Below are 16704 nucleotides of genomic sequence, written 5' to 3' on the forward strand. Positions count from 1 at the left end.
GAAGTTCAAACTTTGCGCGGTCAGAGGTCAGAATGGGTTTGACTTTGAGGTTTTCCTGTACAGCAATCAAGAAAAGGAGAAGAGAAAAAAGGGAAGTTTGGCTAAATCAGCACTTTCTTGAACTCCTGAGTTCATAACTGAAAACATCCATGAGATTTTTGTTATTTTTGGTCCTATTGTATGCGCCGTATAAAGCAAACACAAAAAATAGTTCTTCAGGCATGCCGTCCTTATCTCTCCTCTTCACTGTCTGTCGCCTTCCCTCCATCGATAAAGTTTTGCTAAGTGTTGCACAACGAAACTTTGGGTCCTCCGCCTTGTCCCACTCTACGCTCTCTGACGCATCGTGCACAAACGTCAGCTGCAGCTTCTGTTGGGAGTGGGAAACTTCAAACAAGGGCGGGGCGGTGGTGCTAAGCGGTGTGAAACAGAGGTGTGTGTGTCAGCTTTAAGTACCGCGCAGGACATTCCAGGACACCCTTAAAATTCTGATCCACGAACGGAGCGCATTAAGACGAAAAGTTTCCAAAAGTTCTCACAGGCTGAGAGATAGCTACTCACGACGACATCCAGGTCTCATCGTTGATCCAAAGAAGAATCCATACAGAGAAAGTAAGTTTTTCAACCACTCGCATTTTGTTTTCTTAAGACAGATGTTGAAGTCAGGCACAGGCGTAAAGTTGTGCGCATTCTTTCTTGGTTTTGTTACAGTTAAACTCTTACTGGATCTTTCTCCACGGGGAAAAACAAGTTAGGAAAGCTCGAATTTGAGGGCTATGTTCATCATTACAATTAGCCACCTCATCTAATTTGTGTCCAGTAGAAAGAACATGTCTGGTGACCCCACCTTCCAAACTCTAAGACGTTTTTTGTTGTTTAAACGTTTTCTACGTTCATTTAAAATCAAACAAACACAGTCAATTAGTTCAGGTATTTTCATGGCTTCAGCTTTTTTGGTTGGCAGCCAGCTGCTGCAGCTCATCCCTTTCTTTTCTCAATGACCTAGACGATGTGTAGTGTATAGGATTTAAGCAATATCTCTATGTACTTAAAAAAAATTACACTGGAACTCCAGGGATTTGTTGCGACAGTTTAATAATCAGTCAGTTTTACATGGGACCAAACTCACTGGACAAACAAGCCAGTTGAAGCTGGTTTTACTGTAGAAAAGATAAAGTTAAATTTGTAGGGGGCATATCAGAACCTAGTAGGCATACCAGCCATGCTAACAAAAACTGGAAGAAAAGTGCAGGACTGCGGAGATACAGAGCAAAGTACAATGGAAGAAAGTGATATGAGTGGTAGTGAGAGTAGCAAAGGGAGGACGAGATGAAGAATACTTCATTTCAAGCTTGGCTGATGGCTGTATTACAGTATAGATCATTTTAAGTTTGTGCATTAGAGTGTGAGCAAGGGAAGAGAAAGGCTGCCAAAAAATTAGGCTTGTGAAATGACTTTTCATGGTTCTAGGGGGTTCAGTGGATGTCTCTAATTGGCCAATTTTAAGATAAGATAAGATAGAACTTTATTAATCCCTCGGGTGGGTTCCTCTGGGAAATTCGACTGACCACCTTGGTGCAAGAGGAAGATAAGGCTTCATTTTAAAAAGGACAAAAAACACTTGTAAGTTGCTTGTTTACTTAGTTATGTTTCAAAAGATCCTGTAATAGCTCATATGGAGGGTGTTTGTTTTTCTGCCTCGCTTCCTTTTTTTTTTAGATTCAGTGAGCCTAACAGTATCGACTTGAGCTTTGGGTGAGGTCACTGTGTGAAAAACATACAGCTTTATCATTTTCCGTCAGGATTCAGATGAACTCAGGAAGCCACAGAGTTAAAAAATACAAAACGTGACCGACACACAGATGGTGCACACATGCATTGATTTTAAAAGCTTTGAGGCTATGAGGCGCCCCTCCCTCTTCCTCAGCTGTTGTCTGCCCTTTGACCTCTGCCCTTTCCACCCTGTGTCGTGACATGCAAATAGTTACCCTTGAAAATCAGCTCAGCCACACTGGATCAGCAGCTCCCATCTGTCTGCGTTATCATCTAAACATTCCTGTAATGCTTTTTTACTTCGCCGGTCAAACCTGTACCTGTAAACTGGTATGCTGAAGTTATGTACAGAAATGATTGAATGTGTGGTAACTGTCCAATCACAGCTCACTCACTATAACTAGAAATGATCTCCAAAGTAAGCCCTAAATGTTACCTTGTATCTTGTTTATAGGGAAACTTAGGGTTACCCCCAAAGCTAAGGAGCATATTATTAGTTAACTACAGTACAGTTCATGCTTAAGTTCAAAAGTATCAACATTGCCTAGAAGTAAAGATGCTCATGTTCTGCTGACGGCAGCTCATGTTTAGGTGGTTGTGAATCAGAAGGTAGAGCCGATCATCTAGTAACCGGAAGATTAGCGGTTCAGTCCCTGGTTGCACAGGTCGGTATGCTAAAGTATCCTTGGGCAACATACTGAACAACCACATTTCTGACTGTGTATGCTAATGTTAGATCAAAAAGCACTCAGACGTAGAAATAACGTGCTTTTGATGAATTAATAAATGAATGGGTGAAAGCCACATGCTCAAGTAGAGTAGAAAAGAGCTATATAAGAACCAGTCCATTCACCAGTAAGAACTGGTAACAAGCACACACATGCACATACATATATGTTCATGGCTATTTAAATTGTATTGCTCTATAAACCACGTGTCTGCTATTAACGTTTCATTAACAACACTGTTTTCTCCCAACAATGTGCATCACTGCAGCTCATTACAGTTTACATGTGCTAACAAAACTTCACTGATGGTTTGTTTTTGAAAAACAAAATAGCTTTCACATTTGCAAAGTTGCATGTCACACACAGCTTGTGATTTTGTTTTGATAGAGAGAAGATGCAGATGGTAAAACCAAAAGAAGGACTGAGGGAAAACCGTCTCCTCCCTCAGATTTGCATTCTAGTAAACACAAGAACGAGCGAGGAAGGTCAGGCCAATCCTCAAAGAGACTAACGATCTCATTCCGCTGTGATTATTAGTGCAGTGTATGAGGGTGGGGATGTGACAGTATGATAAATGCTCGTAAGGTGCACGACCCTGTCCACTTGCGCTTGCAGTCAATGTGCACGCAAAAAGACATCACGAGCACAGCAGCTACACTGCTCTCCAGCAGCTGAGGCGCAGCAGATTGAATCCAGCTGCTCGAAGCAGTTATGTTTGCTCACGCAGAGCACCTAAGAAGGAAGAATGGCGAAATTCCCCGAAATTGTTCGGGAAGGACTTGCAGCTGAGTAGAGTCCATGTCAGGAATGTAGTAATTAATGAAACTAAGAAACAAGGAAACTGTTCATTTAGTCCATCGCATTGTTTTTATTACAAAGATATGAAATAAATTGGACGGCCTGTGGCCTCTCATTACTTGTGAGCAGTTAATTGGCATAAAATATTAACTGTATGTGTACTTAATTAATCTCATTTCTTTCTATTATTGTGGGGTCTTTACTTTACTATATATATGTTGGGAACTGGCCGATAAAAAAAAAAAAACTGAATGAAAATTGAATTTTAGTGAATTAAAAGACCAGAGAATAGTGCATATAATCGGTACCCAAAATTCTTCTCTTTAGAATTACAGTTAACATTTTTTCATGTGTTTTCCAGAATGCCAGGTGAGCGGTTAACAGTAAGAACTACATCAGAGATTGGGCGATTCCCCGGAGCAGCCCCACCCACAAGGGTGGAGCTGACCATCCAGAATGAGGGTGAGAAGAAGCGGGAGGAGGGGGGCTGTCTATGGTGGCTCAGAAAGATGTGCCCGTGCTGCTGTAAGCACCCAAACGCCACCTCATATGATGTCACAGATAAGGTGGAATTCACCAAACTCCCAACCCCTGCCGCCATCGTAGATCCCCCCAAGCCGAAGCCCGAGAACGGAGAGGCAAAGGAAACAGATGGTAACGACACTTATTTTAAACTGTGTGAAAACATGACATTGTCTTTGGCATCAAATCTGATATTCACTCCTCTCCTGTTAGAAGGGAAGCTGTCAGTGTGTTCGGTGGACCTATTGAGTTCCAAGGCAGGTCAGAACAGACAGGAGCATCACACTGACCTGTATCACCGGGATGAGCTGATCCTTCGCAGAGGCCAGACCTTCCAGATAGAGGTTGAGCTCAACAGGCCCTTCAGTACTGACACTGACAAGCTGTACCTGGAGCTGAAAACAGGTATGAAGCCAGTGGCTGGACAGTGTCCATCTTTTTAAAACCAAAATATGAAGAAAAATAAATTAAAAATTGTAACAATGAGTATGATCAATAGTTTTTTTTAGCCATTTAAAAGACAGTTTTAAAAGTAACAGATGCACATTGTAATTAAGTGTATGTGGGAAACATTGCATGTGGGAGATAACATTTAACGCTGACGTTACTGGAAGGTAAGTCATTCAATAAAACGCTGCTTTCGATTTTTCATAGGAAAAGTGCCACTAACTATTTGTAAACGTTTTTTTGCGTTTAAAATTGTTGGATTGCCTTTTAACCAAAATTAGCTTCATTTGCAAACACAAGAAAGAAACCAGCGACTGCTCAAATCATGGGAAATACGGTCCAAATGTTGTGCATAGCTAGCACATTTGATTTCAGCAGCAGCTCATGGCTGCACAACAAGTTCTGGATTCCACCCAGCAGCCCGCAGTCTTAACAGTTTCCAGGCCTCGGTACACTGGACACCTCCCTCTGGTATTTACAGACCTCACGCTACACACTCTGGCAATACATCACCACCCAGAAATGATTTGCTCCTTCTGCTGTGATAGCTTCATGGGGAGAGGGGAGGAAAAAAGAAACAAAGTGTCTGAGCTCTCCACATTCAGCAGACTGGCTGCCATCAGTGGGCAGGGAACAGGCTCGAAGTGTTGCTCCAAAAGCAGTGATTTTTATCAGTAAAGCTTTCAAAGCTGTTGTTTTGAGCAGAAAAGAGACACTGTTTTTCATCATTTTCATGCTTTAAAAAAAGTATGCTAAAAAAAAGTATTCAGAGGTGAGAGAGGAAGGGAGGGGTGTCCTGGATGCGGTCAAATGGAGAACAATGGTTTCTTGGTAAACTCCGTATTTCTGTTTGGACGAATGGTCGTCCAGCAGGGTTGCACAAAGCAAGTAGCTCGGAGGAGAACATCCAGAGGGTTTTAATCTAACTAATGGATTTGCTAGTCCATGAGAAAAACACATTTAAAGGAACATTAAAGCTAAATAATCACTCACACAAATGTGCACGCTTTCTGTGGAGATGTGCACATCCTGGAGTTTTGGAGGCTTTCCAGGCCCACGCTAGTGTTTACTCTTGGAACCCACACATAGCTGGGCCAAAGACTATCATACACATGTGGTTTACAGTTTGGAATGGTTGCCATACACTGGAAATAACATAAAATTACTGTGATGTGAAAAGGTTTGCAACCAGATTTTGTAAGGAGGTCTCTTTGCTGTTGTTGCTGCTGCCTTATTTGATCAAAATCTTCAAGGTTAGCTTATAATTACAAATAAGCGAAAACAGGAAAACACTTTTTGGAGCTGTGCAGGTTAAATTTTCATTCAAAAACATAAAGCAAAGATATTTTACCACATCCTTGACAAGGTTATGTGCATGCACTCATACACACACAGTACACTCAAATACACCTGACTGTGTCCTGACTCAAGTTTTACATTTAAAAGACAAATTCTCTGACTGTCTTTAAAACATTGAATGCCATGAATATGAATTTAAATGTACTTTTTGTAAAAACTCTTCATAACTCTTCATAAAGTGTATTTGAAAAGAACCTCTGCCACAAGGTGGCAGCATTTTAGCAAAGAAGTTGCAGTTGTTTACAACTATTTTTGAAATCCTTTGTCATTGCAATCAGTGTTGAATGTAACGCTTTCCAAAGTAACATGTTGCTCTATCGTATTACATTTACACAATCCAGTAATTACAAGTTTATTGTCACTTGCATTACAAAGCTTTTTCGTTATTTGCACAACCCAGACAGAAAAAAAAAGAAAAAACATGCTACATTGAGCTGATTTCAGTTCTTGTCAAGAGGAGGAAAATGGTGGAGCTATGGACGTTACTTTTATCTTTATTGCATAAACTGACAGGAGCATGATGGTAAAGTGCATACTGCGTCCAGAACGGAAATAACTACGTAATACTATAATGCAACTTCAGCTCTTTGCAAGCATCTGCACAGATAGCATGCTAACACAAGCCAAGAACCTAGGGTGATGATAAAGAGTGAATGCTAACCCCAGCCCAGCAGCCCGAACTTCAGCATGTGATAGATCAGTGATGAACAGTCCGGCTTCAGCCTCCATTTTTACCTGTTCATGCTAACAAGCACAACACTAAGCCTGGATTCTCTGACTCGCTGTAACATCTTCAACATCTTCAACCTTAGTTAATATCTCTGCAACATTTAGAAGGATTTCAATTATTAAACAAGTGCTTTGACTATTAGTAGTTTGAGTAGAAATATACAAATAAATTTTTTAAAAAAAGGGAATAATATGGTTATGTATCTGTTTGGTGTAGGTTCCCTGCCCTTGGTATCCAAAGGGACCCATGTCATCATTCCGCTGGTGAAGCACCTGGAAGATGAACGCTGGGAGGCCAAAATTGTAGAGCAGAACGGCAATAAGATCAAGCTGTCCATCAACTCTCCAGCCAACGCTGTGATCGGCCTTTACGAGCTCACTGTGACAACTTCTTCGCTCAAAGGCGACGCCACAACTACTTACACCTCCAGCAAGAACATTGTCATGCTCTTCAACCCTTGGTGTGAAGGTAAGCTGGCACCAATGGGAACAGGGAAGGCGGGGGTGGGTGTGGGTGGATTGAAGCCAGGGAATGTGGAAGACAGGAAGGAAAGAAGACGACTCACAGATGATTGGAAAAATAAAAAAAGAGAAGACGTGTGACCTTACATACCATTCCAGAAATGAATTACTTACTATCTGGATTTATGTTAGGCTTTAGGTAGAATTGAGTATCTGAAAAAGTCAATATTTTTCTGGGAGCAGCAGATTCCATCTGTCTAACTGCGAATACTCAGATAAAATGGATGCCTGTATAGCCATTTAATCTCCTAGAGCAGCTCTGGTATAATATTACACTTGGGTGATAGAGGCCAAGTCAGTCCATGAGTGTGTTGTTGCCCATGAATAGCAACAGCGTGACTATGTGTGTCTATGTGACTGTGGTCTGTTATGCAACTCCCCCGGCTTGGACCAAAACTTCTGCCGTATTTGGTTTAGCCACAAGTGAGAGCACGACTTTCACCTGCATTGGAGATCAAAACCGTTTGGGTGTAAGATGAGGGAGACCTTTAGCGGGGTCATTCGATATGCAGATATGATTGCTAATTGTGTATGCCTAAATGCCTGCTGTTCAAAGAGCTGAAAGCACCATGACTTAAGAAAACAAACAAGGAAATTGGGAACATTTCTACAGAACAGAGGCACAGCAGAGAAAAATACATTCAGAAAAAGCTGAAAAAATGCTGCACGTAGCACAGACTACAATGGAAATGAAGCCAGGGTGGACTATAAGTAATGGAGATGGCTGAAAGAAAAGAAAAACCCTTTTAGGTGCTTCGGTTACTAATAAAGCTCCAGAAGTTGGCCGTCTGTCCCTGGTGTCCTGGGAAACACTGGAGACATTAAGTGTGTCGACTGGCTTGGAAAGCCCCCTCCACAAGAGCTGGCAGAGGTAGAGAGGGAGGTCTGGGCATCTCTCTTGAGACTGCTGCCCCAGTGACATTGGTGGGTGGGTGGATGGATGGATGGGTGAGTGGATGGATGGATGAACAGATGGATGGATGGATGGATGGATGGATGGATGGATGGATGACAAATAACGATGAAGGACCACACCACCTGGAGGATTACCACACCAGTTATCTGTGTCATAACTTTGGCCAGCATCAAATAATCTGGACTAGTGAGGTTCAGTCTAAATATAACAGCAGATAGTTGTAATGCTTTTAGGGGATGAAACTGTCACCTAATGATTTTATGTTATTTCCTAATTTGGATAATACATTACCATTTATTTGAAGGAGTATTTTTTGTGCATATTTCAAATTCTCTTTATGTGGCTTTATTCATGTGATATTCAATCTTGTGTACTGTGCTTTTTTCAGTAGAACTGGTTTGATATGAATTCTTGGTACAATAAGACATTCTTCAGCCACTTATTGGGCACTCATTGAAATAAAAAAACGTCTGTTATTGACTTTTTTTAAAAACTTTCTTTCATAGTTTTTCAATGTTTGTTGCACATGCAGTTTCCTAGAGGGTTAGACTTACAATGTAGTCTTTCACTCCTGCAGAAAACATTTTTCTTTGAAGGGTTCAACAGCTAGAGGGGCTTTTCCTCTTTCAAAGAGAAAAAAGGAAAAAAAATGCCTCTACAGAAAGCTCACAATGGCACAGAAGCTCAGCATGATGGACATGCTGAGCTTCAGACAGCATTGCGAGTGTGTGATTCTTAGAAAGACAGGGGTCAGCACTTGTGCTAACTTGTCAGGCATGGTGGGTAAAGCTTCTCTGGGCTGGTGAAAGCAGCATGGTTACTGAGTTTTCATGTCTTCCAAATTAAACCCTCAGTTAGAAATCCCATAATCAGAGTCATGTCTCCCTCCCCTCGCCCCAAACCAGTCAGGACAGATGGCTGCCCCTCCCTGTGCCCGGTTCTGCAGGAGGTTTCTTCCTGTTAAAAGAGAGTTTTTCCTTCCCACTGTTGCCAAAGTGCTTGCTCATATATTATTATTGTATGGTCTTTACCTTACAATATAAAACACATTGAGGTGACTTTTGTTCCAATTTAGCACTATATAACTACAATTGAATTGAATTATTATCGTCTTCTTGCCAGTGGCCAGCAAGAGGGACCAAATGTCTAATTTAGCTTTTTTACCTTGATATAAGTTATGTGAAGCCTGGCCCTTGCTTCTATCTGCTAATCTTAACCCTATTCAAAGCTCCACTAAGAAATTCAACCGTAGAGTGTCTTGTTGTACATTCTCAGAACTGCTATCTTAGACCCAAACTTCTATTTTTTTTCTTTGATATTCGACAGAAAAAAGCACATTTGCAATGCAGCAAAATAAAAGAGAAAAGAAAAGAAAAAACAGTGGACCTGGTTGTGATAAAAAGCCTGTGTGTCTTTCATTATGGGGTTGCTGCTTTTGGCGGCATGCCCAATCTCCTTTTCCCTCTTTCAATCTCCTCTTCCCTAGACCAATCTCACACTCATAAAAGTCAAAATCCTACAATTACTGTATGAAGCGCCATGGGGCGAGCTCGCAGAAATCCTTACAGCTGGTGACAACCTGTCCTCTCCCTTGCTTTTACTGCCTCCGTGTGTATTTCCTTCCCGTTTTTATGCCTCTCCCTCCCTGTTTTGTACCTTTCTTGCTATCTGCTGACCTGACCTTCACTCTGACTCTTGGACCTCCTCCCTAACATCTTCCTCTATGAATCTATTTCTTCCCACATTCCAGGAATTTTTTAGCAAGATATGAAAACCACAATTATCACAGCTGCCAGATACTATCAGCTTCATCCCTTAAAATCTCGAGACAATATGTTATGCTTCACTCTCTCTCTCCTCCTCCTCCTCTTCTTTTCCCACCCAAGCATAACTTCCCCTCTTCCTCTCCTATGCCCCCCGTACTTTGTTAAATCTCTTCCTTCCACTTGCATTTTCTTATGTCCATCTCAAACAGTCTGTTACTTTTACTGCTTTTCCTTTCTTTCTCTTTGTCCCGTTCCTCGTCCCCACCCATGGGCATTTTCAAGGTGGTGACAGTAACAGATAAAAAGGGATGGAAAAAGAAACACATAGATTCGGGTGAGGGGCACACGCCCAAGTCTGGAGTGCTGAGGTCACCAAAACCAGACTTTTTCCCATAAGTGAGTGTGGGCCTCACTGCAAGATCTATGCAGTCATTGTGTTTCTTAACCATTTCCTGGCCTTGGGAACTTTTTTCACATGATAAGTAAGAAAAAAAACACATTCTTGAGTTGTTCAGTCACAAAGGAGGTGAATAAAGCAGGGATTTTAGGTCATTTTCACAAACAGGGGGGGAGCTCGAATGTTTCCGTTCATTAAAAGAAATTTAAAACATCTACTTAAAAAAAGGGTTTCCTTGTATTCCCTGGTTTAATTAGACTGAACGTCAGGGATAACCACATAAATGTACTTAACTGTGCATGCATTATTGAAAGCCTGTTCTTGGAGGATTACATTTTCAGTGACATGAAGCTAAATAAGAGCAAATTCCTGTGTTTCTAGAGGACAGCGTGTTCCTGGATAACGAGGAGGAGAGGAAGGAGTATGTGCTGAATGACACTGGGAGGATTTACTACGGAACGGAGAAACAAATCGGTGCTCGCACGTGGAATTTCGGACAGGTACAAGCTATGAAGAGCAAGCTTGGTTTCTAAGCTATCATTACACGATTATGACCCTGTGGCACTTACCCTGTTTGTTCCTGCTGAAGATGGAATTATTTTAAACTGTTCCCAGTACCTATATTTTCATTGTGTTTTTCAGTAGCTGGTAATTTCTGTTTAAAAACAAAATGTTTTCATTTTTTTTTTACAGTATTCAGTGTTCACAGGACAATTCTCCAAACTTTGGTTTCATAGTGAATTTTTTTCTTCATTGTAGTTTCATGAGGGAATCCTGGAAGCATGTCTGTTTATCATGGAGAAGAGTGAAATGCCGCCATCTGGTCGAGGGGATCCGGTCAACGTGGTCAGGGTCATATCTGCCATGGTGAGCTAATATACAAAAGAAAGATGTTTTTTCTAGAAAAAGTAGGAAAAAAATACAGGAAATGCAATGACCGTGTCACTGTGTCCTTTTTAGATAAATGCTCAGGATGACTACGGTGTTCTAGTTGGAAACTGGTCAGGTGATTACTCTGATGGAGTCTCACCTACGGCGTGGAGCAGCAGCGTGGAGATCCTGAGGAAATACCACTCGACCAATGGAACGCCTGTGTCATATGGACAGTGCTGGGTCTTCTCTGGGATCACTACAACAGGTGATTATGAGGAAAAAAACATTAAAAAGGAAGGGTGCTGGATGGCTGAGAGAAAGTTAAGAGTGTGTCTGTGGTGAAACCTTAAACTTTAGTAGGCAGTCGCAAGCCTTAGAAGGCATGCGAATGGATTGTACTGTATGTTCGGCTTGTGTGTGTAAAAAAGCTGCAAAGAATACCCAAGAGTGGGTCTTGGTGTGGATGTCAATTTAATTACAAATCCACAAATTTATTATAATCATGGCTTTTTGTCAGTCTGTGTCTTTGCATTAGCTCTCACAGTAACTCTGTCATAGAGCACTTCATATTCACTGTGTGTGCATCCAGGGAAGCTTGCATGATAGCTAGCTGACCCTAGCACATAATATTGCCCCTGACAGCAAGTCATAGCTTTTATGCACTCCAAATACCTTGCATTGGCATTCTTAACATACCATCTATATTTGTCACAGATAGAGCCACATGTGTTGCTTTCATTCAACCAGAATAATGAAATTCCTTGCTGCCTAAAGTATTACCATCTGAAAATCTAACTCAAGTATCAAATGGCCTTGCAGAAATAAATTTTAATTGATCTATTTATATCTGTGTCTTTGGTTTTAGTGCTGCGCTGCCTTGGCATTCCTTCCCGCAGTGTGACCAACTTCCAGTCAGCACATGATACCGACGTATCCCTTACTACAGATGTATACCTTAATGAGAATTTGGAGCCAATTGACTATCTCAATAGAGACTCTGTTTGGTAAGATATAGAGCTTTACGTAGAATGGCATCCTGCCATGAAAATCATCTAAACCTATGCTAAAGAAATGTTCTAAAATGTTCTTGAAAATCCCCAAGTTGAAATTTCTTTTAAAAGTGCATAGGCTTGTCTTGTATCTATGTGTTCTTTTATGCTGTATTACTGGTATCCTACAAGAGCCCTTAGACATTCTGTCTGCATTTTCCATATCCCTATAACTGCCTGAACACCCGTTCACTATAACTGTGGAACAGGGCACATGTTGTGAATGTAGCTAATGTAACAAAAACTAAACCCATATCCTTAATTCCTATTAAATTGTTAAGATGTGTTTCACTTCTACAAAAATTGCCAGCTATGTTTAAAGTCAGTAAAATATATCTACAAATGCCACCAAAAGTCTCTAATGAACACTTTGCATTTTATACAAAAAATTAAAGTGTAAAATTGTGGCATATAAACAAGCTAACTGCTTTATGCTAAGCTAAGCTAACTACATGCTAATTGTATTATTATATTAACCTAAAAGGAACAGTTTAATTTACTTAAATTCAAAATACCTAAACTCTGTCTAACTGTAGGAATTTCCACGTATGGAATGACTGCTGGATGGCCAGACCAGACTTACCTCCAGGTAATGGAGGCTGGCAGGCCGTAGACGCCACTCCCCAGGAAACTAGCCAGGGCACCTTCCGCTGTGGCCCTGCTTCTGTGAACGCCATCCGCTCTGGCCATGTCTACCTTAAACATGACACGCCGTTTGTCTTTGCTGAGGTGAGTGCGTGTTCTTGAACTCTTTGTTGTTTTGCATGTACTAGATATAGATATGTAAGAATTTCAGAAGTGGTCTTTGCAGCTTGAACCGTCAGCAAAAGATGAATCACGTAATCATATGTAAAAAGGGTAACCTGTTCTGTTTGAGCTTATTGTGTTTATTGGTATTTTTCTGGCAGGTCAACAGTGACAAAATTTACTGGCAGAGAAACCTGGACGGCACATTTAAACAGATCTACAGTGAAAAGAAAGCTGTCGGCCACTGCATCAGCACCAAAGCGGTGGGCTCTGATAAGCGGGCAGATATCACATCCTTGTACAAACATGAAGAAGGTACTGGCAGCTATTTTTTACTTGTCTAATTGTAAGTCTACCTTAGACTGATGTTCCAGAAACAGACAGAATCATTTCTGCACCACCTGGAAATATCTTAATAAGCAGTGATTTAGTCCTGTCATTCTCTATAGATCATTTTGTTGAACTTATTCAACCCTCATCAACTGTTCACCTGCTCTCCACAATTCTTTAAATATAGCTCTCTGTTTGTTTTCATTGGAAAGACTTTGCACCATATCTCTTGCATATGTCAGTAAATCCTGAAACCTCTGACAGAATGAGGTGCACTTACATTCTCCTTCCTCTACTAGATTCAGAAGAAGAACGCATTGCAGTAGAGACTGCAAGTCGCTATGGCAGCAAGCCAGATGTCTATTCCACACCAGTGGCAGAAGATGTGTCAGTGGAGGTAAAGGTGGATGGCGAGGGACCCAGGGTGGGTGCTGATGCCCAGTTGAAAATTCTGGTGAAGAATCTAAGCTCACAGCCCCGCCAGGCAACAATCCACAGCCAGGTGGCTGTCATGTACTACACTGGAGTGCTGAAGGGAACCATCAAGAAGGAGCAGATGCCTGTGGAGCTTTCGCCTAATGAAGGTTGGATTTCGAGCTCAATTATGAAGCTGCACTATCTATGTAGGGTTTTGGTCTTAGTCGTTATTGTCAAAACCTCTTCAGTACAATTTGATGTGAAATTAGCAACATCTAGGCCCAGTTAGAGTAAAAAAGATGATACGTTTTGGCGCGATTAGGAGAGCCTCACCTCTGTGATTAACAATTGCTACCTTTTGTTTGGATTTTCTCTTGCTTATCAAGACTGGTTTCAAACAAACCCAAGGGTGAAAGCTAAAATGCTAAACTCAAGGCTTTAAAATAATAGGACAAAACTTCCATCTTTTAGCTCTTGCTGCTCTCGCATCACAAAAAAAAACAAGTTACTAAAGGTCTGGAAAACTTTATTCATAAATGAAAGGTAGAAGATGTGAAATACTAACATTTTATGTCATGTTTAATTAAATTAGTTTGTTAAACAAATATTTTAATCTAAAAAGTGTTAAAGTAAATAAAGGCTAAGAAGATAAAACTGTGTGATACTAAATCAAGCAACAGTCATTTTATTACTCATAACTGCAGCTCTTTGTTTAGATGTGAAAAAAGATAAGGTAACAAGAGTTTTGGAAATGCACAGTCATGAAGAAAATTGGGGACAGGATCATTTTTAATCAAACTGAAACCTGAAGTGGAAAATCAAACTTATTTTCTGAAACCTTTACATTGTGCTTAGGCTAGGCTAGCTCGTCCTGTGGGAAGTTACTTGAGCCAAGCTAACTAGCAGCTAGCTGCTGTTCCAAAATGTCTAAGCATTCATTTAAATTGAAAACAACAACAACAAAATTTGCTTTTTTTCCCATCACATAGAGAAAACCATTGACTGGGTCCTGACCTACCAACAATACCAGAGCCAGCTGGTGGATCAAGCAGCCTTCATGCTAACCCTGTGTGGAAGAGTCACTGAAACGAAGCAAGTGCTAGCTAACCAGACAACTTTCAGGCTTCGCACACCTGACATCACCATCACAGTAAGATTTCATTTTTCCCCCCTTATTCATACAGTGAGCATTATTTTAACACAACATGCATAACATTTATTTCTAATAAAGGTATCCCTCTTGACTAATTTAACTCTTTCTCTGGCAGCCTATTGGAGACGCCGTTGTTGGTAAAGAGATGGCTGCCAAGATTACTTTCACCAACCCCCTGCCATCTACACTGAAGGGAGTGGTGTTCAGAGTGGAGGGCCTGGGCCTTCAGGAGGGCCATGAGGTGGTCGTGGGGTAAGAACAAGTCTTTCTCTTTTTTGCCTCCCTTTCTCTTCCACTAACATTTTTGTGTCGAGACTAACGTTTCATTTCATCCTGCCCCTCTCAGTGACGTCGGCGCCCACTCCAAAGTGACGCTGACAGAGCACTTCATCCCCTCCCAACCTGGACCCAGGAAGCTGGTGGCGTCCCTCGACTGTGAACAGCTCTCACAAGTGCATGGAGTGGCTGACATTGTTGTTCTTGAACAATGAAAGGCACCACAATGATCAGCTTCTCGCACAACACTTATTTCTTATAAAATATCAACTGACAATGCCTCATCATATTAAGTGTGCTAAGTTCCCATATCTTGAGCTATACTGTTTGTTTTTTATTGCAGAAAATGTTTAATTTTTGATATTCATAAAACTATTAATAGATGATTTACTGTAGCATTATCAGTATTACTACTATTTTTACATTTTAAATAACAGAAATTCACACTTGTGTCTTGCTGTGGAAGAATTGTAATAGACGTGTGACAAGGTGCTTTTTGACTAACAAGGGTTTGTATCCTTAGACTTCTAAAACAAGTCCATTTGAAGACACTGAAAAAAACCTGTGAAGGTGCAGAAAGTCAGGCAACATTGAGCTAATGTAAATACTATATATGTTGCTAGTCATAATGTGAAAACTGTTGTCTGACAAAATGAACCTCACATGGCTTATATGAAGGGAGGGAACTGTGACGCGCTTGGAAAGGGAACGATGCTGACTTTGGCAAATGTAACGTTTAAATGTACCAATTCAGAAAACAGAAAATGATGTCGTCTGCAAGGACACAGATTACCACTTATTTCAACTGTCAAATGAAATGAAAAGTCCGCCTTTATTAAAAACCCAAACCCCTCAAATGTCTGCATATCCGAAACGAGACCATTTATCTACTTGGAATGTTTTGGGTTTTCTATCATCTGTGCTGTGTCTTTAATAAAAGTCACACTAAAATGATGTTGCAGCTCTTTATTAAACAAGCCTGTGCTGGTTAAAGCCGATGTAAGCCTCTCAGAGGAAACAGGAAACTTTCCACTTTTGCAATTGAACAATGTTTTATGGCGCAAAAAAAAGAGAGTGACTAATTTCAGCCTTACAAATTATGGTGGGTGACACACCTTTACTGCGTTTCACCAATCAGGATGAGTAATGTATTCCCAGGTACTTAAAGCTGACTGTGCTAAGGCAGTGGCTCATAGTTTTAGCATTTTTTACAGAGAAATACTGCGCCCTTTATGCCACTTGACTCGTTTAACAGCTCTAATTTGTAGCTCTCTTTCACATTCAAGGCATTAGAAAATGTACGAGTTCATAAAGGAAGTAATCGCTGTCATTGAAGCCATCAGAGAAAGATGTCAGATCATATTCCTTGCAGTGCTATGAACTCACGTATTTCCTGAATTCCAGTTCATCAAGCATTGTGACGGTGGGCTTGTCGGACAGTTTGAAGTGGAATTTGACACATTTTAAAAACTCAGGTTTTAAAATTCATCTGAATGTTAAATATAGCGTATAATGTCCCAGTAATTATAGTATGCCAAAAAGAGATGGAATAACAGTTTTACTGTTTACTTTATCACAGATTTGATGATGTAATATTACCTTTCACATTAATACAATGTTATTTTTTTAATTTTATGTTTTATAGTTCTGCATTCAGGCACAATTTTTATAACTTATCACATAAAATTAAAAGTTTAAGATTTTTAAAAGTACACTGAAAGAAGTGATATTGTCTCCTTTTAAATATAGCATATTATATTTTGGTATATCTTTTCAATTCAAATGAGTAATTCCTGTCTACATATATAATTCGAGTAACTCCAGAATACATTCCCTGCGTTTTAATCCAATTAATTTTAGTTAATTAAATGTAGCTCAAAATGCTTAAGTATGTTTTTCATA

The 16704-nt window shown here is 40.4% G+C and overlaps 1 protein-coding gene across 2 annotated transcripts; it reads left to right on the forward strand.

Moving 5' to 3' along the window:
* Positions 1–421: 421 nt before the first annotated feature.
* On the forward strand, positions 422–15718 carry tgm1l1 (transglutaminase 1 like 1). 2 transcript variants are annotated; one of them, XM_085377037.1, is made up of 14 exons: positions 422–612; positions 3661–3953; positions 4035–4226; positions 6574–6825; positions 10339–10457; positions 10717–10824; positions 10918–11095; positions 11696–11834; positions 12416–12608; positions 12788–12941; positions 13256–13540; positions 14363–14523; positions 14642–14778; positions 14873–15718. In XM_085377037.1, exons 2-14 carry the CDS (start codon positions 3662–3664, stop codon positions 15015–15017), a joined length of 2355 nt encoding a protein of 784 aa, XP_085233163.1. In that variant the 5' UTR covers positions 422–612; position 3661; the 3' UTR covers positions 15018–15718. The 2 variants fall into 2 exon arrangements, with proteins under 2 accessions (XP_085233163.1, XP_085233164.1); XM_085377038.1 differs by lacking the exon at positions 422–612 and adding an exon at positions 2932–2986.
* Positions 15719–16704: the final 986 nt, after the last annotated feature.

Source organism: Diplotaxodon limnothrissa, linkage group LG18 (assembly GCF_057381915.1).
Source record: "Diplotaxodon limnothrissa isolate DT_005_m linkage group LG18, D_limnothrissa_male_GT1.1, whole genome shotgun sequence".
NCBI classification, from domain to species: Eukaryota; Metazoa; Chordata; class Actinopteri; order Cichliformes; family Cichlidae; genus Diplotaxodon; species Diplotaxodon limnothrissa.

Bases quoted from the DNA above. Each gene is read 5' to 3' on its own strand.
- tgm1l1 (XM_085377037.1), top strand. From the start codon at position 3,662: ATGCCAGGTGAGCGGTTAACAGTAAGAACTACATCAGAGATTGGGCGA. The intron at 4,227-6,573 runs GTATGAAGCCAG...TGTTTGGTGTAG, and splicing joins GTACCTGGAGCTGAAAACAG to GTTCCCTGCCCTTGGTATCC. The intron at 14,524-14,641 runs GTAAGATTTCAT...TTTCTCTGGCAG, and splicing joins CACCTGACATCACCATCACA to CCTATTGGAGACGCCGTTGT.